Below are 25,116 nucleotides of genomic sequence, written 5' to 3'. Positions count from 1 at the left end.
GGTTAACGAATCCATCTAGGACCCATGAGGACACAGGTTCCATCCCTGGCCTCTCTCAGTAGGTTAAGGATCCGGTGTTTCCATGAATTGTGGGTCGCAGATGCAGCTCGGATCTGGTGTTGCTGTGGCTGTGGCGTAAGCCAGCAGCTGTAGCTCTGATTTGACTCCTAGCCTGGGAACCTCCATATGCTGCAGGTGTGGCCCTAAAAGGCAAAAAAAAAAAAAAAAAAAAAAAAAAAGAAAGAAAGAAAGAAAGAAAGAAAGAAATGAAAAAGATACATGCACCTGTATGTTCATTGCAGCGCTATTCACAATAGCCAAGACATGGCAACAACCCAAATGTCCATTGACAGATGATTGGATTAGGAAGATATGGTATATATACACAATGGAATACTACTCAGCCATAAAAAAGAATGAAATAATGCAATTTGCAGCAACCTGGATGGAACTGGAGACTCTCTTACTAAGTGAAGTAAGTCACAAAGAGAAAGACAAATACCATATATCATTTATATCTGGAATCTAATATATGGCACAAATGAACCTTTCCACAGGAAAAAAAAAAAAAGACATATGAACTTGGAGAACAGACTTGTAGTTGCCAAGGAGGAGGTGGAGGGAGTGGGATGGACTTGGAGTCTGGGGTTAATAGATGCAAACTATTGCATTTGGAGTGGTTAAGCAATAAGATCCTACTGTATAGCACAGGGAACTATATCTAGTGTTAGAACATGATAGAGGATAATGTGAGAAAAAGAATGTGTGTGTATATATATATATGTGTGTGTGTGTGTGTGTGTGTTTGTGTGTGTGTGTGACTGGGTCACGTTGCTGTACAGTAGAAAATTGATAGAACACTATAAATCAACTATAATGGAAAAAATAAAAATCAGAAAAAAACAGAATCTATGGCTTGAGTCGCTGCAGAAGTGCCAAGGTAAAGCAGGACATTCCATAGTGATAATATGGTCATTTCATTAAGAAGTCATAAAAAAGCCAAATGTATATGTGCACCTAGTACTATAAACGAAGAAAAACTTGAGAACTATTTGAGAACTATTATCAGGAACAATAGACAAATAATTAGTTGAAATGTTAACATCCCTCTCTCAGTAATAAGTCAGTAGAATAAAAACTAGTAAACATTCAAACAATGCTATGATCTAACTTGACCTCAATTATATTTATTGATCACTACACTCAACAAATTATTTTTTTGAATATCACAAGGAGTACTTAGCAAAAGAAACTGGAAATTATTTCAGATTGAATGATAATGAAAGCCCTATGTCAGAATTTATAGGATGCAATGAAAACATTACAAAGAAAAGGATAGCCTTCAGTGCTTACAGTGGTAAGGAAGATTTAAAATGAGTTAAACTTCCATACTAAGAAATTTTAAGAACAATAAATTTAAAATAATCAAGATAAAAGTAAAAACAATAACATAAAAAATTAAAAAAAAGCAGAAAAATAAAGCCAGATGTTGGTTCTTTGAAAAAAATTAATAAAATTTATATAAACCTTAGAAAGAATAATCAGAAAAGAGAGAAAAAATACAAGTAACCAACATCAAGATGAAAGCAAGCATCAATGTAGGATTACACATCCTACAGACACTAATGGATAAATACGGTGACATTATGAACAGCTTTATTACACAAAATAAAGCTTTATGCTCAGATGTCTTCACTGGTGTATTGTTGTCAGACATTTAAGGATGAAATAATATAATCTTAAGCCAGTTCTTTTAGAAAAACAAGGCAAAAAGAATACTTTCCAACCCATTTTATGAGGTGAGGGTAACCTTAACATCAAAATTTGATAAAGATATTATAAGCAAGGAAAACTACAGACCAGTATCCCTCATAAACATATATGTAGGAATTCTTAATAAGCTACTTATTAATTTACTATTAAAAATCTAGCAATAAAAATATCCATCAATATTACATACACACATATATACACACACATCATACATGTACACCAATAAAGCACAATTTTATTAACGTTTAGAAATCAGTGTCAACAAATGATCCTGAGACATGTGGATATTCATATGCAAAAGAATGAAGTAGGGCCCTTACCTCACACCATGTATAAAAATTAACTCATAATGGATCAGAGATCAAAATGTAAGAACCGAAACTATAAATTTCTTAGAACAAATCTTTGGAGAAAATCTTCATAACCTTGGATTAAGCAATGGTTTCTTAGCACAAGTAATAAAAGAAAAAAAATGATAAATAGGAGATCATCAAAATTAGTTAACTTTGTTATTTCCAAGGACAACATTAAGAAAATGAAAAGACAACCCACAAAATAGGAAACATTTGCAAATCATATATTTGGTAAGGGATTTATATCGAAATATGTAAAGAACTTGTGCAACTCAACAATAAAAAGACAAAAAACAGGTAAGGTGATTCGAATAAACATTTCTACAGAGATGATATACAAATAGCCAATTAGTACATGAAAAGATGCTCAACATCAGTAGTCCTTGGAGAAATGCAAATTAGGCCATAATTCTGCCACTGCACCTTTATCTTGGTGGCTATAATCAAGAGATGAACAATAATAAGCATTGGCAGTATATATGACCCTCATATATTGCTGGTGGAAATGTAAAATGGTACAGTCACTTTTTTTTTTTTAATAGTTTTTTTATTTTCCCACTGTACAGCAAGGGGGTCAGGTTATCCTTACATGTATACATTACAATTACATTTTTTTCCCCACCCTTTCTTCTGTTGCAACATGAGTATCTAGACAAAGTTCTCAATGCTATTCAGCAGGATCTCCTTGTAAATCTGTTCTAAGTTGTGTCTGATAAGCCCAAGCTCCCGATCCCTCCCACTCCCTCCCCCTCCCATCAGGCAGCCACAAGTCTCTTCTCCAAGTCCATGATTTTCTTTTCTGAGGAGATGTTCATTTGTGCTGGATATTAGATTCCAGTTATAAGTGATATCATATGGTATTTGTCTTTGTCTTTCTGGCTCATTTCACTCAGTATGAGAGTCTCTAGTTCCATCTGTGTTGCTGCAAATGGCATGATGTCATCCTTTTTTATGGCTGAGTAGTATTCCACTGTGTATATATACCACATCTTCCGAATCCAATCATCTGTGGATGGACATTTGGGTTGTTTCCATATCTTGGCTATTGTGAATAGTGCTGCAATGAACATGCGGGTGCACGTGTCTCTTTTAAGTAGCGTTTTGTCCAGATAGATGCCCAAGAGTGGGATTGGGGGGTCATATGGAAGTTCTTTGTATAGATTTCTAAGTTATCTCCAAACTGTTCTCCATGGTGGCTGTACCAGTTTACATTCCCACCAACAGTACAGGAGGGTTCCCTTTTCTCCACAGCCCCTCCAGCACTTGTTATTTGTGGACTTATTAATGATGGCCATTCTGACTGGTGTGAGGTGGTATCTCATGGTAGTTTTGATTTGCATTTCTCTTATAATCAGCGATGTTGAGCATTTTTTCACGTGTTTGTTGGCCATCTGTATATCTTCTTTGGAGAACAGTCTATTCAGGTCTTTTGCCCATTTTTCCATTGATTGATTGGCTTTTTTGCTGTTGAGTTGTATAAGCTGCTTATACATTCTAGAGATTAAGCCCTTGTCCATTGCATCGTTTGAAACTATTTTCTCCCATTCTGTAAATTGTCTCTTTGTTTTCTTTTGGGTTTCCTTTGCTGTGCAAAAGCCTGTCAGTTTGATGAGGTCCCATTGGTTTATTTTTGCTCTAATTTCTATTGCTTTGGGAGACTGACCTGAGAAAATATTCATGATGTTGATGTCAGAGAGTGTTTTGCCTATGTTCTCTTCTAGGAGTTTGATGGTGTCCTGTCGTATATTTAAGTCTTTCAGCCATTTTGAGTTTATTTTTGTGCATAGTGTGAGGGTGTGTTCTAGTTTCATTGCTTTGCATGTAGCTGTCCAGGTTTCCCAGCAATGCTTGCTGAATAGACTTCCTTCTTCCCATTCTATGTTCTTGCCTCCCTTGTCAAAGATTAATTGACCATAGGTGTCAGGGTTTATTTCCGGGTTGTCTGTTCTGTTCCATTGGTCTGTCTGTCTGTTTTGATACCAGTACCACACTGTTTTGATGACGGTACAGTCACTTTTGAAAACAGTTTGAGAGTTCCTTAAAAAATTAAACCTAGGAGTTCTCCCATGGCACAGCGGGATAAAGATCCATCCCTATCACTGCAGTGGCTTGGGTCACTGGTGTGGTGTAGGTTCAGTCCCTGGCCCAGAAACTTACACATGCTATGGATGTGGCAAAAAAAATATTAAACGTAGAGTTACATGACCCAGAAATTCTACTACTAGGTGTATACCCAAGATAATTGAAAAGCTATGTCCACGCAAAAACTTGTACACAGATGTTTATAGCAACATTATTCAATAGTAGCTAGAAAGTGGAAACAATCCACGTTCCCATCAACTGATGAACGGATTAAAAAAATGTAATGTATTCATACAATGGAATATAATTCAACCATAAATAGAACAAAATGCTGATATGCACTACAACTTGGATGAAACTTGTAAACATTATGCTAAGTGAAAGAAGCCAGACATGAAAGGCCACATATTTTATGATTCTGTTCATATGAAATGCCCAGAATAGGCTATCTATAGAGATGGAATGTACTGAAGTGATTTCCAGGGGCTAGCAATAGGGGTGTAAGTGTTAATGGGTACAGAATTTCTTTTTGAGGTGATGAAAATGTTATGATATTGAAGTTACATAACTTTGTGAACACACTAAAAGAACTAAATCAAACACTTCTTTGTGGTATGTGAATTACATATCAACGAACCTGTTAAAAAATATCAACCAATGCATGGTGTTCCTTTTTTGGCACAGTGGGATCGGTGGCCTCTTGAGAGTGCTGGGTCACAGGTTCCATCCCCACTCCAGCACAGTGGGTTAAGAATCTGTCATTGCCACAGCTGCAGCCTAGATTGTGACTGCGGCTTGGATCTGATCCCTGGCCTAGGAACTCCATATGCTGTGGGGCAGCCAAAAATGAAAGAAAAAAACAAACATACAAGCAAACAAAAAAAAAAAAAAACCAGTGTAATTTACTGTATTATCACAATAAAGGAGAAAAACCTTATGATCATCTCGATATTATATGCTCATCTCAGCTTCTGCCCATGATAACAACCTTAAAATACCAGGAATCTGATAAATACCTCAATCTGATAAAGGGCATCTACCCAAAACCTAGTTAAAACCATACTCCTTAGGGAAACACTGAACACTTTCTTTCCAATACTGACAACAGGCAAAGAGGAAGTTCATTCTCATTGATTCTATTCACTGTTTTGCTGTAATTTCTAACCAGCACAATAAAGCAAGTAAAATAAATAAAACATTTGGAAAAGAAGTAAAAACTGTAGTTATTTTCAAATGACGTGAAATGAATCTTAACAAATAACATGCAAGACCCATCCTCTGAAAATTATAAAACTTTGTTGAGAGAAATAAAAGAAAGTCTAAATAAATGGAGGAAAAATATTCAATGTTCATGAGTGTGAAGACTGTTATGTTAGTACTGCCATACTTTCCAGATCCATCCTTAGAGTCAAAACAATCTCAATGAAAATTCTGTTCTGCAGCTTTACAGCATTCTACAGGGGATAGGTTTGCCAATGTAGCAGGGTCTACCAGAGGCTACAGAATTGATGACAAAAAAGAAATACAGATGGAAATGTGTGTCTCAGGAAGAAATTGAATGTATCCAACATGAGGATCCAGAATAATCGTTGGCAATGGGGCTCCTGCTTGTCATTAGAGTAAAAAAAAAAAAAAAAAAAAAGTCTTTACAATAAAGATTTCCAAAATGGCAAAATTTATTATTCAATGACTTTAATAAAATAGTCTATAAAAAAAATGAAAAAAAGTTTGGATGGACAGATGTACCATTGAATATCTTTTGTGTGAATGTAAACAGTGTTCTCAGATTCCACTGAGTTCTAGACATTGGAAAACCTACCCACGAGTGTGTTGACCATGAGTTCCACGAGTGGCCAGTGACCTTCAGTCACTGGGTGGATTTATTGGACCATAAAGATTTACTGGACTATATTTTAGATTTATGAAAAACCACTTAGATACAAGTTGGCTTTGGTCTAAGCCAAATTTTAACTTTTTTTTTTTTTTTTTTTGATAATCTAGTCCCCATATTACCCAACAACTGGAGGAGTCTGATCCCTGGCAGGAAGCCAACTGTCCCATAATGGTGTTAGGCGCCACCAACAAGCTATGTACTAGGAAAACCTCCCAGACAGCTAAATTTGGCAAGTGCACTTCTGGAACAGAAGAAAAAGTGGCTAATCAGTGATTTTCCTTGTACCTTTCAAGCTTGCCCAGAATTTCAAATATAGAAAATTGCGTTTCTTTTCCATGCTCTTAGGACTGCCAGGAGGATCCCATTGGGTCTATTTAGAAAGTCTTTTAGACGAACACGAGAAGATTGTAGAAGGTTGAATATGTGAAAAACAAACTTTCAGACAGAAGTTTCCCCAACCTCAAGTTCACTTCTAAGAGTAGTTGGTAATTTTATTTTTGTCTAATTAGTCTTATGCCATCCGTTTCTTCCAAATGATTCATTTGACTTTGCTCCAAAACAATAAATAGAATAAACACAAAAAGGGAATTCACTCATGTTGGCAAGAACATAAATCTTCTCAGAAGTATTAACCTCATTTATCCAAATTAATCTCATTTTAATCATGCTGTAGGAGTAGATCTTTGCAAAGATAAACATGTCTGTTGCTTGGACTTGTAGACACTTCATGTTAGTTGGAAGGAAGTGAATAAGCCTCTTTTTTTTTTTTTTGGTTTTATAGCAACATGAAAAATAATGAAAACATGAATTTCTCTTCCTCTACATACTTTCATAGCCATCGACTCTACAATTCATATCAGGTGTGAACCTAGCATTACAATGTCACCTTGTCACCTTCTAGGGCCCAGCATTTCAGGTAAATATGTACCTCCAACAGCAAACACATGCCTGCTGTTGGCCCCCAGAACAACACATGACCAGGAGTTGTAACTGAGACCAGTATTCATGAGGATGATTGGCCGTATTACCCACAGTGAGTAACTAATGGTTAGAGAATGGTCTTTTCCTTCTCTTGGTTGGAAATCAGTGGAAAAATGATGAAAGGAATTTTTTTTTCTGCCCCCACCCCTCCTTTATTCAGTCTTAAAAAAGGTCATCATCTTGGTCGTGCCATTCTTACGTCATGTTAACTTCCTAACTCAGAGCAAAATATGGATTTCTTTGATTGTAGATATTCAGGTTCACCCCTTGGTTTTATGTTGTAAAGACTTTTATCACATTATTTTATTAAGTAGGTGAGTAGAAGTGGGAACTGAATCTATGGGGACACAGCGGAGGTTGTACTGGCCGTACTTGCACAGATTGGCGTTCATCCCATAGGTATGTCTTCTGTGAGTGGCTCTGCACTGAGGTTCGAGGTAGAACTTTGGGTACAGGTGGCCATTGGATGCAACATTTTTATCCCTACTGTCCCTCCTCCCCAGTAACCTCCAGATTTGAGATCAAAAGCTGGACTCCTCAGAAGATCAGCTTTTTAAAACATTGAAAATATTTACATAAAAAATTTTGAACTTATACAAAGTCTAAATCTTGTATAAGATCTGTATACAAGATCTAAACAGTTTAAGTTTTACACAAAAAATACAGCTTTTCCCCTCCTGATTTGTTTTCTGTCACAAAAGTAGAAGATTTGGCAACACTGGGGCCCACTTCCTACTTAACCACAATTAGTTGGACCCAAGTGGTGGTCACTAGGTTTTGGTGGAGCTTAGACATTTCCATTCCGACAGCCCTACACCTGGCCTGCTTCACCCACAGGGGTTTGAGACTGATCCGTGTTGTAGATCTTTTATATATATATATATTGTTTTTTTTTTTTTTGGTCTTTTTTTTGCTATTTCTTTGGGCCGCTCCCACAGCATATGGAGGTCAAATCGGAGCTAGGGGTCGAATCAGAGCTAGGGGTCGAATCGGAGCTGTAGCCACTAGCCCACGCCAGAGCCACAGCAACGCGGGATCCGAGCCGCGTCTGCACCCTACACCACAGCTCACGGCAACGCCGGATCGTTAACACATTGAACAAGGGCAGGGACCGAACCCGCAACCTCATGGTTCCTAGTCGGATTCGTTAACCACTGCGCCACGACGGGAACTCCCGTGTTGTAGATCTTAAACCCTAAGCAAAGTCACTCTGCTGGAATAAATTTTCATTCATTCCCGTTCATTCAAATAGTATAGTTTCTGTCTTCTTTAAAGCATTCTTCTTGAAGTATCCATTCTGTCTAACCCTAAGGATTAAAATTCTTTTATGATAGTTATGATGTATGATTTCTGTCTTGTAAATAAAGTGGTGCTGTAAATTCGTGAAATTTGTACATTTTAGTCATAACGAATTGAGACATTTGCATATAGCTGAGCTACTCTATTTACTTTCAAATACTTCTGGCTGCAATAAGTGGTAGGTATGACAATTTACTTTTATGCTCTTGAGCTGTCATCACTGTACTGTACATGTTTGGACTATACTGTCTGCTGCAGTGTTGAAGGGAAAAAAGAAAATCAATTTAGAATGAGGGTTATATTAACAGTTTGCTATTAGGAGATGCTCAAAGTACTTGGAAACAGCTTTTTCTCCACTTGAAATAGGAAATTAATTTTATTTTAAATATGCCTCCTGTAACAGATGAAAAACCCAATAATCACCTGATTTTCTCCATTAATAGTTCTTGTGGACATTATGGTAAAATTTTGAACAGTTAGAACCTGCCCACAGTTAGAACTTGCTCCATTAAAAATGGAACATCTTGGCAAAACAAACTCTTAATAGTCAGTTAGTAGTAAACCCCAGTAGCCCCTGAATAAAATATGCTTCCATTTCTAATTCTCCTAGGCTCCCAAAGCCACATGGCCAAACAGGAAGGACTTGGTCTTTAATGTGATAACCTCTTAGGTACAGCAAGTTCCTGAATTTAGCAATTTATGTTTTTGTTCAATAAGCCACACTGGGGGTTAAAAAAAAAAGGCCGTATATAATTTATGTGATTTTCACCTTCAAATATGACAAAGATTCATCTCTTTTTATCTCAATCAATATTAGAGCTAATCAAGGATTATTACAGTGGCTAATGATTAACTGGTAGGAAAGCCTTGATTCTTTGGTTTTGAGATTTTTAGCTATTTAAAAACTCAGTATACTTAGGAGTAGACTTTTGATAAAATGTAGCAGCTCATTTTTTTTTAAATAAAATATTTATTGAACGAATGCTCTTGAGTGCCTTTTATATTCAGGTATTTTCCTGGAGACATAATAGTGAACCAAAAAGTCAAGAATCCTTGTACTCATGGGCTTACATACTAGTGGGGGAAATAATAAACAAAACGTAAGTCATATACTATGTTTGTTATAAGGGCTGTAAATAAATAGGAAGCTGGGGAGGATTTTAGGAAATACAAGGGTTTCAATGTTAGGTAGGTCTTGCCGAGAAAATGACATTTGAGTAAAGCCTTGGAAGATTTATGCGAGCAAAGCAAGAACATCCCAGCCATGGAGAACAGTAAGTACAAGGTCTCCATGTAGGAGTGAGTGTTCCTGGTGTGTTATAAGGACTGTGAGACAACCAGTCCTAGTGGGTCAGAGTGAGCAATGAGGGACCAGATCATGGGGGTTCTTATCAGCCACTGTCAGGATCTGGGCTTTTCCTCTGAAATGGGAGCCATTGGAAGGTCGTGAGCAGAGGAGGGATGTGATCTGACATTTTACATTTTAAGAGGTGACCCCAGCTGCTGAAAGGGAGGCCAACTGGAAGACTTGCCATTCATGCGAGTGATGGTAACGAGTTGGACTGGAACGTGGGCTGTGCAGGTGGTGGGAGCCAGTTGGCTTACATGTCCACTTTAGGATAGAGCCAACAGGATTTGCTGATGGATCAGACTGAGGTAGAGGGAGCTAGAGAAAGCATCAGTGACTCTTAAAACTTTGGCCTGAATAATCAGAAGAGTGGAGTTGCCATTTGCTGGGGTGAAGAAGCAGCAGAAGGAAGAAGGTTTGAGAAAAAGTCAAAAGAGCTCGATTTGGGCCATGTTAATCTTGAGGTGCCTGTTAGACATTGAATGGAGAGGTCCAGTAGGTGTTGGATATGTGTATCTGGAGAGGGGTATATATTTGGGAATCTCATCATGTAAATACTTTTTAAAATTACAGGGCTAGACGAGATTACCAAAAAAGTGACCGGAGCCAGGAGAGGGGAGGTCTGAGGAGCTCCTGTGTGTTCAGAAGTCAGAGAGATGAAAGAAAACAGCAAAGGAGGCTGAGAAATGGCCATAGAGGCTGGTGGAGAACCAGATGGATGTGGTGTCTTAGAAACCGAGGAGAAGAAGTATTTCAGGGAGAAGAGACTGATCACCGTATCAGATCCCATAGTCTGGGTCCATGAAGTAAGGCCTGAGGATAGACCATTGGGTTGAGCATTTGGATGTCATTACTTACCTTGAGAAGAGCTGTTTCAGTAACGTGGTCAAGGCAGAAGCCTGAGTGGAGGGGGTTTAAGGAGGATGGAAGGAAAAATCTGAGGTAACCAGAATAGACAAGTCTTTTAAAGAACTTTGTAAATGGAAGTAAAGCAATGAGATGGCAACTGGAGAAGGAGGTAGGTCTGGAGAGTTATTATTCTTTCTCTTTCTCCATTGCAACACTTTATGCATTTATGCCCAAAACAATTCTTTTAGCCTAGCACCTCCTCCTACTATTAGCCTCTCAGAGAAGAAATATCTGTCATACTAAGTCACTTACATAAGGTCACACAGCTACCAGGAGGTGGAGCTAAGATTCAAGCCAGACCATCTGAACTCCAGAACCAGAGGTTCCAACCACCTTGCTGTCAGGAGAGGCCTGAGCTGATGTATATTTGGGAGTCTCAGCATATAAATGCTTTTATAAAATTCCAGGACTGGATGAGCTCACTAAGGGAGTGACCGCAGACAGCAGGAAAGAGGCCTGAGTCCTGGGGAGCTAAAGTCCTAAAGAGCCTTTAGGTTGGGGACATGAGGGGGAACCTGCAAGGGAAACTGAGAGGTTGAGGAGAAACAGGTGAGTGTGAGGTCTTGGAGACCAAGGAAGGAAGGGGTTTCAATAAGATGGTGATTGTCTTGACACTTGCTGAGTCCTGTACAGACATTACAGTTATTTTGTTCATCCTTTTTCGGTAATGCTAGGGAGTAGAGTGGGGACACAGTCACGCCTTCCAGAATGTGTCTCGAACAGTAAGAAAGGACATAGATGAATTTCTCAATAGATTATGTTGTTGCATTAAACACTCACTAAATCACTCTGCTACATAATTAAGAAAATACCAAAAAATGACAAGAAGGAAAAAAAAACTTTAATCTTGGCTCTGAATGAATGCTTCTGGAATGCAATGAGCTACCCCACATTAACCACTGTTAACATTTTGATATATTTCCTTCTGTTTTTGCAATTGTGGGTTTTGGTTTTTTTTTTTTACACAATTGTGACTGTATGGAATACATGGAATGGCATGTACTGATTTCTTTTTTTCAAAACAATTTGTAATAGAAAAACACTCATGTTTCTCTTTGGACCTTTGAAAAAGAAGGGTAAGGAAAATTTTAAAAAGCAGAGTAATGGCTATGAAAGGTCTCCACAGTCTTAGAAGGCACATTAGCATGATGGTCTCAGCTGTGTATTTCCATGTCCTCTGTATGACATGTCCCCTGACCTTTATCCCTGCCTGCCTACCTCCTTACCCAAGAGGTAGCCCAGGGACAGGCTTTGTTTCTGCAGAGATAGCAGTGCACATGTTTCATTTTTACCTACGGAGATGCTGAAGCCCAGAGAGCTAGTGACCCCCCAGTTGAGAGACTCTCTAGTCCATCCGCAGCAGAGTTAAGGCTCAAACCCAATTCTCTGAATCCCAGAGACATCCTGAAATTTTTTTGTAAAATTTGTGGCAGTAGCTTCTCTGAGAAAACCCTGTCTCACCCTGAAACACTACTTAGTCATAAACCTCCTGTAGTGAAAGTTGTGCCTCTTAGCAGAGCTCGATTTAGATTCCTTTATGGTGAGGCTTTGTGGGAGTAGAGAGAGCCCTAAATTTGGAGTCCAAAGGCTTTTTCCAAGTCTCGGTTTTTCCACTTCCCTTGGGACCGTAAGCAAACCGCATAATCATTCTGAGCCTTGCTTTTTTCCCCACCTGAAAAATAGGTGTAGTAAACATCTTTCTACTCAAGAAGGTATGTTGAGGCAATCTCATCAATGCAAAAACCTTGTGGAAACTAAAGCATTATGCAAATATGGGGACTCTATTTTACTAAGATTTTACGAGGAACTGGTTTCACAAGAAGCTAGCGTCCACATCTTACAAAGATCTAATTGCCTTCAGAGCAAGATCCATGTGTGTTTCATTCTTCTGTCCTCCCATAATAAGTGCAGAATAAATATTTGCTAAAAAGTGGAGAGCTTTTATCACCTTTAGCAGAATGGAATAGCCTCGATAATTCTCCATGTGAGTGGTGATATAATAGGTGCTGTGGGGCTTGCTCTGTTTATGTACATGCCTCCCCGGGGCTTTTAGGCTAAAAATAAGGGGGCAATGTTGTCTGATGTTGCCTCTGACATGTGGTGTCGTCGGCATGGTAAAAGAAGTCACAGGAGTTGTGCTGAGAGACTGGAACAACATGCTGTTCTCATCAGACAGCATTTTAATCTGATTTCAAGGCTCCCTGGACATGATATTTCTATGCAAGAACAATAGAACTTTTCCCTTAATGTAGCCTCATTTCAGGACTAACAATTAAATTTACCATAATGCTGTCTTTGTGCTTTGTCCACATTTGCCAATGGTCTTTTACGGCATCCTTGTTCTAAATGTGGAAAATGAGGTAGGGGCGACATGCAGTAAAATGACTAACATATGGCATCAATTCCTCAATCTGTTGATATGTCTGATTTGTTGGGTTGACCTTAGGAATTACATCTTCAGATTGCTCCAGCCTAGTTATTACTTTCAGTTTAAGACAATGGTGGAACAGAAGTAAAATGCTCATGTTTAGATTCACTCAGCATGTGCAAAATCTAAAGAAGTCAGTGTCAGAAAATGTTCATACTTTGAGAGGCTGCTCTAGAGACCATCCAACCCAGAGCCCTCATTTTACAGCTCTGAGAGTTTCACTGATTTTCCTGCTATCATACAGGCTAAAGGAAGTGAGCACTCAGATCTTTTGACCTGTAGTTAAAAGGGGTTTCATTCTATAAAATAGACACATTATTCTGGATTATATTAAGCAGGTTCATGTGAAACTCTCAACTAGTTGAGTACATCTGCTTTCAGGCTGAAGTCTGAAGACCAAAGTCTATTTTTAGAGCAGTAAACTACATTCCAAGGTTTAATGCCGCACACAAAGAATGCTTAGAATATACTTATTCACAAGTTGTGTCTCCTTGAAAGACAGCTCTTGAAAGCCATGGGCACGGAACTCTGGGAAAAGGATGGGGGTAGGGGTAGGGGTGGGGATAGCGTCTCCTGTCTCAACTCATTAAGGGGGGGGGGAATCCCATAATAGAAACAAAACAATAAAAACCAACCAGACATACTTCCTCAGCCCTTCTCTCTGGAATTGGTCATTTAAGGTCCATCATGTTTGTGCCAGAAAAAAAAAGCAGAGTGTGACTGTTATCACATCAGGTAAGAATTCACTATGTAAGGGCATAAGGTGTGCTCAGCCAGAGTGCCACCTCACAGTTCCAACCCCTGGGTAGCACAGTGACAGCACAGAAGATAAGTTTGGCCTGTAGCTAAACAGATCTGTAGACTACAAAATATACACATCATTCTGGGTTATATTAGGAAGTTCACATGACACTGCTAACAGGTTGACAAATATGTATCTAGGACTCAACAATTTCAAAATTAAGGCAGAATTAAAGAAGGTAAGATGGGAGTTCCCATTGTGGCTCAGAAGGTTAAGAACCTGACTAGTAGTATCCATGAGGACACAGGTTCAATCCTTGGCCTCGCTCAGTCAGTTAAGAATCCAGCGTTGCCACAAGCTGTGGTGTAGGTTGCAGATGCGGCTCGGATCCCAAGTTGCTGTGGCTATGGTAGAGGCCAACAGCTGACGCTCCGATTTGACCCCTTGCCTGGAAACTTTCATATACCTAAAAAGAAAAAAGAGAGAGAGAAGGTAAAATGATAGGGAAGAGGAGTATCTGTGTCTTCAAATGCTTGTGATCATGTTGTAAAACTGAGCGTGAGACACCCTTATCCTGTTCCCTAGGAGAGAAGATGCCCCATGAATTAGGTAGTCCTCCCGATCTCCATATTCCTCCAAGTGCTGAATTCACCAGAATTTCATTCATGCAGCAAAACACAACAGACCCACCAGACGCAGCCCCACCTGACTGCTGTCATGGTTGCTGCTGTCTCTGTCTCTCTTCGAGAGAGGATAATGTGTGTGCAGTTGTTGTGTGAGATGAATGAGCAGGTGATGTCAGATCGTGTTATTTCTACATTTTGTGTCCATCCTGGGAAATGTGTAGGCTCTTATTTTCAGAGTTTTAAGGTCCACAACAACATCACATTGCTCGTTTTATTTATTCAAATCTTTTCAAAAATTTATAACAAACTTACAAGTTACAATCAAAAACTACAAAACGTAAAATTAAGAAATATAAAATGTCAAATTTGCAGCTGGCTCTCTTTCATTTCCCAAGTCCTCCTTTAAGTCCTCTATTTGCTTGGCAAATACACAGAGCCCCTATCTTTTACGCACAGAGCCAGGCTATCTTTTAGGTACTGAGGGGAAAGCAATGAAGAATTAAAGCTCCTCACCCCATGGAGCTTTTGTCCCAATGGGGGAGGTAGGCAGTGAGTAAGATAAAGGAGCAAAATGGATGGTTAGGTGGTAGTAAGGGTATATGAAACATTGAGGCAAAGAGGATGCTGGTAGTGAAATTCAGGTGAGTAGCCAGTGTCACCCTTTCTGAAAGGGTGTCTTTGGAGTACAGATGTGGCAGAAGTGAGCAAGTGAGCCCCTTGGATGTGGGATGGAAGAGCTTTCTAGGCAATGAGAATAGCACATGTAATGGCCTTGGGGCAGGAATGTGCTGCGTGGTTGAGGAACAGCGAGGAGGCTAGCGTAGAGGGAGAGGAACGAGCAAAGGAAAGGGAGGGAGGATTTCGGCTCAGAGAACGAACGCAGCCCTGCAGCTCACATGTGGGCATTGTTGGATTTTACTCCGTATCTGTCTTAGACTGCATTCATCCCCTTCAGAGCCTTTTTTTTTTTTTTTTTAATGACTACATCTGCAGCATGTGGATGTTCCTGAGCCAGCGACTGAATCCGAGCTGCACCTGTGACCTAGGCTGTGGCTGTGGCAACATCAGATCCTTGAACCCACTGTGCTAGGCTGAGAGTTGAATTTGCACCTCTGCAGCAACCCGGGCTGCTGCAGTCAGGTTCTTAACCCACTGTGGCACAGCGGGAACTCCTCAAATTCTTATCTTAAAGCCCTAAACCGCATTGTGATTATTTCTGGAGACAGGGTCTTTAAAGAGGTGATTTAAGGTTAAATGAAGTCATAAGGATGGGGCCCTAATCAACAGGGTGTCTTTATAAGAAGAAATACCGGGGATTTGCACACACAGAAAAAGGCCATGTGATGATACTGGGAGAAGACAGCCATCTGTGAGCCAAGGAGAGGGGCCGCAGAAGAAACCAGCCTTACTGATGCCTTGATCTTGGACTCCCAGCCTCCGGAAAACAGTTTTCTGTGGGGAAACAATTTTCTAATGGGAGCCCTTGCAGACTGGTATGCTACCCTAACCCTCAGTTATCTTTGAGGAGATAACTTCCTGCAAAATAGTGAAACTGACCTTGAGGAAACGTCACTGTGGTAACTGACAGCAATACTCATTTCGTATCAATCCAAAAGGAGCTAACTTGTCTTGTAGGTGCTCTATTTTACTTAAAACATGTGAGCCTACAAATTAGTTGTCTGAAACAGACAGCAACTCAGTCCGGCTAGTCTTTTTTCACACTGTTTAAAAGCAGCTCTCACAATTCCATTATATGTATTCTTTTTTTAAAAAAATAGAAGAGATGGCCTTTGGCTGATATGAGTGAAGAAGATGCTGTACCTTCTCCTTTTATTCCTTTTTCCCCACAAACTGTGCTCCCTCTGTAATCTCTTACTATCTTCCTTCTAACAAAACTGCCTTCTTAACATCACAAAAAAAAAAAATGATGATGGAAAAATATTTGGCTTCTTTTGGAGGTTTATTATTCTGAACCCTGAAAAGGAAGTGAAAAATTCAAGTGTTCATCCTCTCTTTCTCATGTGCATTTTATTGCAGAATACCAAAACGTTGATGAAAGTTCTTCATAGAATAATTCTAGCTATTAATGTATTGACAGTGACAAAATTAGGAAATCACCCCTTGGTAACTCTTGAAAAAATTGGGTCTAGGCAATAATTATCAGTGACTGCTAAAATCATTACCAAGCAAAGGGCATGCTGCTGCCATGCGTAGAAGCCAACAATATTGCCATAGTATGGCACCAGCTTTTGAGAAAAGAAAAGCTTATTGTGAGATCAACCAGGAAGGAGACAGGAAACATGGCTCAAATTTGCCTCCCCATCTGGTGTTTGATCCAACTTTAATTAGGTAGGGGAGGAGGACTGGTGTGCAGAAGCACTGGTAGGGCAAGTTTTGACTGAAGGGCTTAGGAGCTTGGCCATTTATGATAAGATGTGGTAGAGGGGCTTCAGCACCAGATTCTTCCTGAACAGTGGACCTTTCACTTCTGAAAGGGCTCTGGAGTTCAGGTTCCAGTCTTGATCCTTTAGAGGGGAGTTGGGGGGAACAACTTTGGTTCCAGGTTATTTGAAGTCAGAATCTCCTTTGTCTGCTTGACTGCTCCATGACTTGCAGTTTTATTCTGTTGTGTTTCTGAAAAATGACTCAGTATCTTGTTAGAAACAGGGTAGGGCTGGCTTGGGACTGGTTCTGTAGTTACAAAACCATTAGGCAGAAGTTGATTAGGGAGCTTTATAATGAAAGGATTGGGCTGCCACCATCTGAACCCAGTGGACCAATAGTAGTTACCCCACTGATATTAGGGCCATCTGTGCACATGCTATAGGAAGAACACAGCCCCAACTGGTAGAAAGTTATTGCCAAAAATGCTCTTTTAAAGAAGGTAGCTGCAACTTTATTCTAGTGAGAGAAGGCAAGGGTTGCCAGATTTTTCAAGAGTAGTAGGAATCAAGACGCCTATATGCAACTTCCTCATTTAAAAATATTTGCTATTAAGTTTTTGAAAGTTGGAAACACTGTGGCCCAAACCAAGGAAATTTGTTAGCTCTCCTTTATACAGGCCCAGTGCTGCCCTCCAGTTCTACTTACCTCCAGTGCCTTGGCCTCTGGAGAATCGTCCCCATCTCCTTGACCCACGTCCGTCTTCTCCCTCTCTCCACTGCCAGTGGCATTTGTGGTTGGGTATCTGTAATATTATGATTTATCATAAGAAATGCATACTTATTCTTCCTCATGGTTCCTGACTCACAGCTCCCCAAACCCTTGGAATTTCTCAAGTGATAAAAGCAATTGGAGCATCTTTTGTTATGAAATTTGTTCTCAGGCCCTTCAGAGCCATAAAGGTGAAATGGGCATCTTGTTATTCGTAGCAAGCTCCTTTCAACCCCACTCGAGTTTATTTTAATGAAATGATTTTTGGAAAACTCCAAAGTAACCCAAGTTTGGGGTGAAGCTACGAGGGTTACAAACCATGTGATTAGAGGTTGGAAATTTCAGCCCTACCCCCTAGCCTGTGTGGAAGAGAGAAGGATTGGGGATTGAGGTCAGTTACCAATGACCAATAATTTAGTCAACTATACCTATGTAATGAAGCCTCCATAAAAAATCCCTGAACTACAAAGCTCAGAGGACTTCTGAGATGGTGACTATGGAGATCTGGGGAGAGAGGTGCCCTCAGAGAAGGCCTGGATGCGTAGGCCACCTTCCTGGCCTAGGCATCTCTTCTATCTGGCTGTTCCTGAATTATATCCTTCTACAATAAATCATAATCTAGTAGGTAAACTATTTTTTCCTGAATTTTGCGAGCTACTCTAGCAAATTAATCAAACCTGAGGAGGGGATAGTAGGGGCCAGTTTATAGCCATGGACCAGAGTGCAGGTGACAAGTTAGACTTGTAGCTGGAGTGGTGGGGATGCAGTTTGTAGGTCTGAGCTCTTAGCCTGTGACATCTGACTATTTCTTGGTAGAGAGCATCAGGATTGAGTTAAATTGTAGGATACCCCATCATTACCTGCAGACTTGAGTTAATTGCTTGGTGGAGTTGGAAATCACGCTTTGGGGTGTTGTACCCTCTTAACATATGGTCACATGCCCTTGTTAATGGTTTTCTGATTATTTCATATGACTGTACTTGTCACTTGTCTTCTCAACGACATGACGTGTTCTTAGAAGGTCGTCTTCCAGGATGCTTCCACTTTGGTTTTCTCTGCAGCACCCAAGCATGTTGAGCTGATTGGTTTTGAGTCTTACAAGATTAGTGATACAGCAGGCTGGTGTATACAAAGCCCTTAGTAGTTAGTAAGTATTCAGCAATTGTTAATTATTGTGTCAGTGACAGCAAAACCTAAAAATGTCTGTTTTCTTCAGCCTTACCTTTTTCTTTCATTTTTTAAAGTTTTATTGAAGTATAGTTGATTTACAATGTTGTCATGATGTCTGCTGTATAGCAGAGTGACTCAACAGTACATGTACACACATCCATTCTTTTTCAGATTCTTTTCCTTATATAGACCATCATGGAGCACTGGGCAGAGTTTCTTGCTCTATGCAGCAGGTCCCCATTGGCCAGTCACTCTATATACCACAGCGTATGCCAATCCCAAACCCCCATCCATCCCCCACCCCACCCCACCATCTAACCCCACTGGCAACCACAAGCCTGCTGTCAAAGTCTCTGAATCTGTTTCTGTTCTGAAAACAAGTTCATTTGCATCTTCCTTTCAGACTTGCACACAAGCAACATCACATATTTGTCGTCCACTGTCTGACCAATTTCACTCAGTAAGACAATCTCTAGGTCCATTCACGTTGCTGCAAATGGCATTATTTCATTCTTTTCATGGCTGAATAATATTCCATTGCACACATGCACCACATCTTCTTTATCCATTCTTCTGTCGATGGACACCCAGGCCCATGCCGTGGCCTCTTCAGTCTTACCTTTCAGCACACAACTAATTTTTCATTAAAATATCTCTCTATTTTTACATGCTAAATATTTCAAGTAAAATTTCCCAATTCTGGGAAATCAAATAATCTGTAATAGAGATTGTACTGCATGATGTTTTGTGCTTTGCTATGTGTTTGTTTAAGAAGAATCTAACATTTATTGACAGACGTTATCCACACAGTCCTTATCAACAAGATGAGAAATGCTGTTATACCTATTTTAAAGATGGGGAACTGAGAAGTTAAGTAACCAGCAGAGGTTACACAGCTAGTAAGTGCAGAGGCTTAGATGGAATCATTAGTGGTTGAGATAACTCCAGCTACTGTAACAAGCAAATCCCAGAATATATGTGTATAGATGTTCAAACACCATAGGAAGCCTGTTTTCCACTCATGTAATATACAAATTGAGGTTTCTGATTGGCAGAAGGCTCTCCTCCAAATTATGATTCAGGGTCCCAGGCGCCTTACATCACATAGACCTCAAGGTCGTCAGAGAAGGAGCATGGAGAATGGCTTATAAGGTTTTCTGCCAGACCTTGTAGTAGCACAAATCGCTTCAGTCCATCAGTCTGTTTTCAGTCACATAGCCACACCCAGCTGCAAAGAAGACTGGGAAATATAGTCTAGCATTGTGTCCAGGAAGAAAAAATAGCCTGGAATTCAAGGTGCCCTGATTCTGTAAGCCATCCACACAGCCATTATAATAAATTGGCTTTGTATATTACCCTTAGAATCGGACATAATATGTTGTATGCTACAGGTACTTTTTTAGTCACTGTTTTTTATAAGAACAGAAAAACAAACTAGCAAAATTATAAAGCCAATGAATAAAATATTTCTAAGTTTTTTGAGTTGTATCTGCCTAGATTTTATCTTCCTGACCCCACCAAAGAAGGATAATCACTTGTTTAAGAGACTCTTCCCTTGACTGTTGTGGCAGATCTTAAGCAACTCTCCTGCAAGTGGAAAGATGGATTAAAATACAACCACTAAATAAAGGCTTTGAGACTTTTAAAATTAAATTGTGTGCCTCTACTTTTCCTGGAAACCACAAAAAAGCAGTCGCTAAGGTGGTCTTAAAAGATTTAAAGACATGAGTATGAATGATAGGAAGTCTCAGCTACTATTTAGATTGTGATTAGGACATCAAGCAATTATATAATTTCTATATCATTTTTTTTCTTACTTTAACTTCCTCATGTTGAAGTCTTCAGGCTAAATATGTTATTATCCAGTGCATTTGGTTTTATAAAAACATACAGCCCTACGTTTACTGGCTTTGAGTAGGCAGTTTAATTTACAAGTTGATAGTTCTAGGAGTGTGAACCTCGAGGATCTGTCTGGCCCCTCTGAGAGTTACAACTACAGGCCATTGGAGTCCATTGGTGTGGAGCCACTAACATTTGAGAAATCTAAAGCTCCATCTCCATTCTAACAACAACCACTTGGAAGGTGAGGAAATGGAGTCAGTCTATACTTTCAAAAAATCAATTTAAAAATAATCTTTCTTATAGGAGTTCCCGTTGTGGCGCAGTGGAAACAAATCTGACTAGTATCCATGAGGATGCGGGTTTGATCCCTGGCCTTGCTCAGTGGGTTGAGGATCCGGCATTGCCATGAGCTGTGATGTAGGTCGCAGACACGGCTCAGATCTGGCATTGCTGTAGCCATGGTATAGGCCAGCAGCTGTAGCTCTGATTCAACCCTAGCCTGGAAACTTCCATATGCCACGGGTGCAGCCCTAAAAACAAACAAAACAAAAATCCAAAAACCACTTGAGATTCTTTGTACATAAACGTAACCCTGAATTGTGTATGTATTTTAGTGACCTCTCCACTCAGCGAGTATTGCCAGAGTGTGCCTTCCATGTCAGATAGTGGGACAGGTGCAGGGAAGACAGAGGTGTGTGTGAGACAAGCTCCTGCTCCAGTTCAATTAGAGCCTCAAAAATACAAAACAAACCAAAACCTGGACAGTTACATCACAAGACGTGAAATGCTCAGCTTGGTGCTGTAGAAAGTAGAGGGAAAGTTTCTAGGTTGAGTGGAGGATCTAGTCAAGGAACTCTTTCCAGGAGAAAGAACCAGAAAAGGATGTTAGAGATGTGGAAACAGAGAGAGGTGTATGAATGGGGTTTAGAGAGGTGTATGAGCAAGGAATATGGAAATGCCCACAATGCATCAGGCTGCTGCTCTGGCATCTATCATTTTCATGTGCTATTGCTCATTAGTTCCAATTAAAGTGCATTGCTACTTAAATGGTTTTAAAGACACCTTGTTAAGTTCTTATGCTTGTAAGACACCCTAGAGTCTGCACAGTCCTTAGACAGTACAAAAGTCTTCATTGTGCTTTAAAGAAAAAATAATTTGTTTTTTCTGTCTTTTTAGGGCTGCCCCTGCAGCACATGGAAGTTCCCAAGTTAGGGGTTGAGTCCGAGCTGTAGCTGCTATCCTACGCCATAGCCACAGCAACACCAGATCCGATCCACATCTGCAACCTACACAGCAGCTCACGGCAACACTGGATCCTTAACCCACTGAGCGAGGCCAGAGATCAAACCTGCAACCTCATGGATACCAGTCAGGTTCATTACTACTGAACCAGAATGGGAACTCCTTCATTGCACTTTTAAATCCTCACATACAAGTTCTTTATATATATTATTCATTTTAAACAAAAAAATCCATGAATTTTACCCTTGGGTTGTCTATATATTCACAGTAATAAAAGTTTTAAAAAAGGCTTTCATGACCAAAGACTTGCAAAAGGAAAGAATCATTAAAGAATGTTCAGAACATATTTTTATACAAAAAATATGGAAAACTAAAAATGCCAAATTATCTAGTTTTCCTTCATATAATCAATAAGAAAGTATGCTGTTCATTTTTCTAAATTCAGGTGCTCAAAAATTTATAATCTCTTAGACTCCAGACATGATTTATTGCTTATAATTGTCATGCCCTTCTCTCTCTTCCTCTCTCTCTTCCTCTGTCCTCTCTCTGTCTCTCCATCTCTTTCTCTCTTTTCTTCTTGTGGTTTTCTTCTTACATTTACCCAAATTATCAAAAAATACTTATGAAATATGAAAAGCAAATGCATTATTTAAAATAACCATATATTTTATCAAAATGAATTGAACCATTTATTCAACAAATATTTATGGATAGTGGTGATTAAAAAGAGAGCTCATGTTCTGAATTTGAACTTCAGTGAGTTACTTAACTTTTCTTTGCAGAAAGTAGTCTATATTTAGGCTCAAGGAACTCAAACCCACTTCTCAAAAAGAACTCTTAGAGAAAAACATTCATATAAAATATTCTCCCGAAGAGCTCTCACTGTATAAGATTTGATGCTCCACTGAAATCTCCACAGAAAGTTGCAAATACATCTTGGCTCAAACTTTTTCAGGCCAAGGTTACTGATTTCCTGATGAGTCAGAAGATCATGTTGATGGCTGAAACTGGTAAAGTGTTGATATACATTTGGATGGTTAACCATTCTATTCCCCTCACCACCAAGATCATGCCAGTGTGTTTTGTAATTGCAAAATCCCCCTTGACTAGATGATGATTTAGAGAAGAGGTAATCATGAGAAGTAATCTTAACATCTTGTTTGTCCAATAGAGCATTTCTGTCTTATGTAAAAAGCTCAATGTACACAGAGCTCAATGTATTTTTGAAATATCTTGCCCATGTACTGTTAATAAATACCTCAAGACTGTTGTCATCTTTTCCAGTTCTTTCTTCTTTTCCTTCCTCCCTCTCTTTGATATTCTGTGGTGTGGCTCAGTTTATTTAGATATTTTTCTGTTGTAAACTTGGTGGGGTAGGAGTGTTAGAGGTAAATTTGGATTGCCCATCTGTGTTTTTATAAATCTCAGGAGGTTACTATCAAGTCCTCTGATCTGCGGGACAGCAGTTTCTTCGTTTCAGTGCTGTGTCTTTTTCATGCCCAGCAGAAAACCAGTTGTTTTAAGACTAACATTCCCCTGGTCAAGTTGCAGGGTGTCTGCTTGAATGTGTGGTGACTCTTTGATCTTTTAACAACTAATTTATTCTCTGTTGCCTCTCTGGTGCCTGGACCACTAGGCCTGCCAGAAAGTCTTGTTGGATTCTCCCTGTATATTTGGGAAACATGCAGATGGAGTTTTCTGTGAAATTCTCTTTTTTTTTTTTTCTTTTGGGCCACACCCATGGCATGTGGAAGTTTCCGGGCCAGGTATTGAACCCGAGCCACAGCAGAGGCAATGCCAGATTCTTAACCTACTGAGCCACTGGGAACTCTGGGATTATCTTTCAGGGACAGATAAGTAACCTGACTGTAAATGTTCCACCTGTTTGTGAACAGAACCTCATGATGTTGACGTCTGTGCTTTTGAGTCAGTGGCTTGGATTCATTCCTATCTAACCCCTTCTCTTAATGTCATCTTATAGAAAATATTCCTGGGAGTTCCCGTCGTGGCGCAGTGGTTAACGAATCCGACTAGGAACCATGAGGTTGCGGGTTCGATCCCTGCCCTTGCTCAGTGGGTTAATGATCCGGCATTGCCGTGAGCTGTAGTGTAGGTTGCAGACACGGCTCAGATCCCACATTGCTGTGGCTCTGGCATAGGCTGGCAGCTACAGCTCCGATTGGACCCCTAGCCTGGGAACCTCCATATGCCGCAGGAGCAGCCCAAGAAATAGCAAAAAAAAAAAAAAAAGACAAAATATTCCTGGACTAGGAAGGAAATTGTCATTTCTGCTTCCTTTTTTTAAAAAAAGTGCTAATATATACATAACATAAAATTACCGTTTTGATTCTTTTCAGTGTACTTTTGAATGCATTTACATTATTATGCAACCATCACCACCATCCATCTCCAGAACTGTCACCTTCTCAGACTGAAACTATGTGCCTCTTAAGCAATGACTCCCTATTTCTGGCTCCCCCAGCCCCTAGCAACTACCATTCTGCTTTCTGTTTCTATGAATTTGATTTCTAGGTACCTCACACAAATGGAATCATACAGTATTTGTCTTTCAATGTCTGGTTTATTTCACTGAGCCCTAGTGTCTTAAAAGTTGATCCATGTTGTACCATGTGTCCGAATGTCATTTCTTTTTAAAGCTGAATAATATTCCATTGTATATTTAGACCACATTTTATTTATTATCTGTTGATGGTCTTTTGGGTTGCTTCCACTTTGGGGCTATTGTGAATAATGCTGCTATGAGCATTGTGTGCCAATATCTTCTTGAGTCCCTGCTTTTACTTATTTGGAATATATACCCTGAAGTGGAATTGTTGGATCATATAATAATTCTATGTTTTGGAGTTCCTATGGTGGCTCAGCAGAAAAGAACCTGACTAGCATCCATGAGGACACAGGCTCAATCCCTGGCCTCGCTCAGTGGGTTAAGGATCTGGCATTACCATGAGCTGTGGTGTAGGTCACAGATGCGGCTCCAATCCCAGGTTGCCATGGCTGTGGCGTAGGCTGGTGGTTACAGCTCCAATTGGACCCCTAGCCTGGGAACCTCAATATTCCCAGGGTGCAGCTATAAAAAGATAATAATAATAATTCTATGTTTAAATTTTTGAGGAACCACCATGTTGTTTTCTTCATTCTTGATCCCTGTCATAGCTGTGTGACTATGTTCATGGCTGAAGAGGATGAGATTAGGGTTAAAATAGACTAGGACCCCTACTGTCTCAGGGATCTTCTTTGTTTAGAAGAGCCTTTT

The 25,116-nt window shown here is 39.7% G+C and overlaps 1 protein-coding gene across 34 annotated transcripts in view; it reads left to right on the top strand.

Moving 5' to 3' along the window:
• TASP1 (taspase 1) overlaps nt 1-25,116 on the top strand; it is a 392,837-nt gene that overhangs the window by 221,366 nt on the left and 146,355 nt on the right. For 3 of the 34 annotated variants that reach the window (XM_021078003.2, XM_085003113.1, XM_085003116.1), the window contains one exon: nt 7,004-10,381. The exons of 28 other annotated variants lie outside the window; for them this stretch is intronic. In XM_021078003.2, the coding sequence (XP_020933662.1) occupies nt 7,004-7,096 (93 nt within the window). In that variant the 3' untranslated portion in view covers nt 7,097-10,381. Of the gene's footprint in view, nt 1-7,003; nt 11,711-25,116 lie in introns of those variants that run through there. 3 more of the 34 variants (XR_014831934.1, XR_014831941.1, XM_085003114.1) reach the window with 2 other exon arrangements.

Source organism: Sus scrofa, chromosome 17 (assembly GCF_054392235.1).
Source record: "Sus scrofa isolate SSC_HxYL_T2T_F1_AM1 chromosome 17, Sscrofa_HxYL_maternal_Yorkshire_Landrace_v2.0, whole genome shotgun sequence".
In the NCBI taxonomy this organism is placed as follows: domain Eukaryota; kingdom Metazoa; phylum Chordata; class Mammalia; order Artiodactyla; family Suidae; genus Sus; species Sus scrofa.
This window is presented reverse-complemented; position numbering and strand designations above follow the sequence as displayed.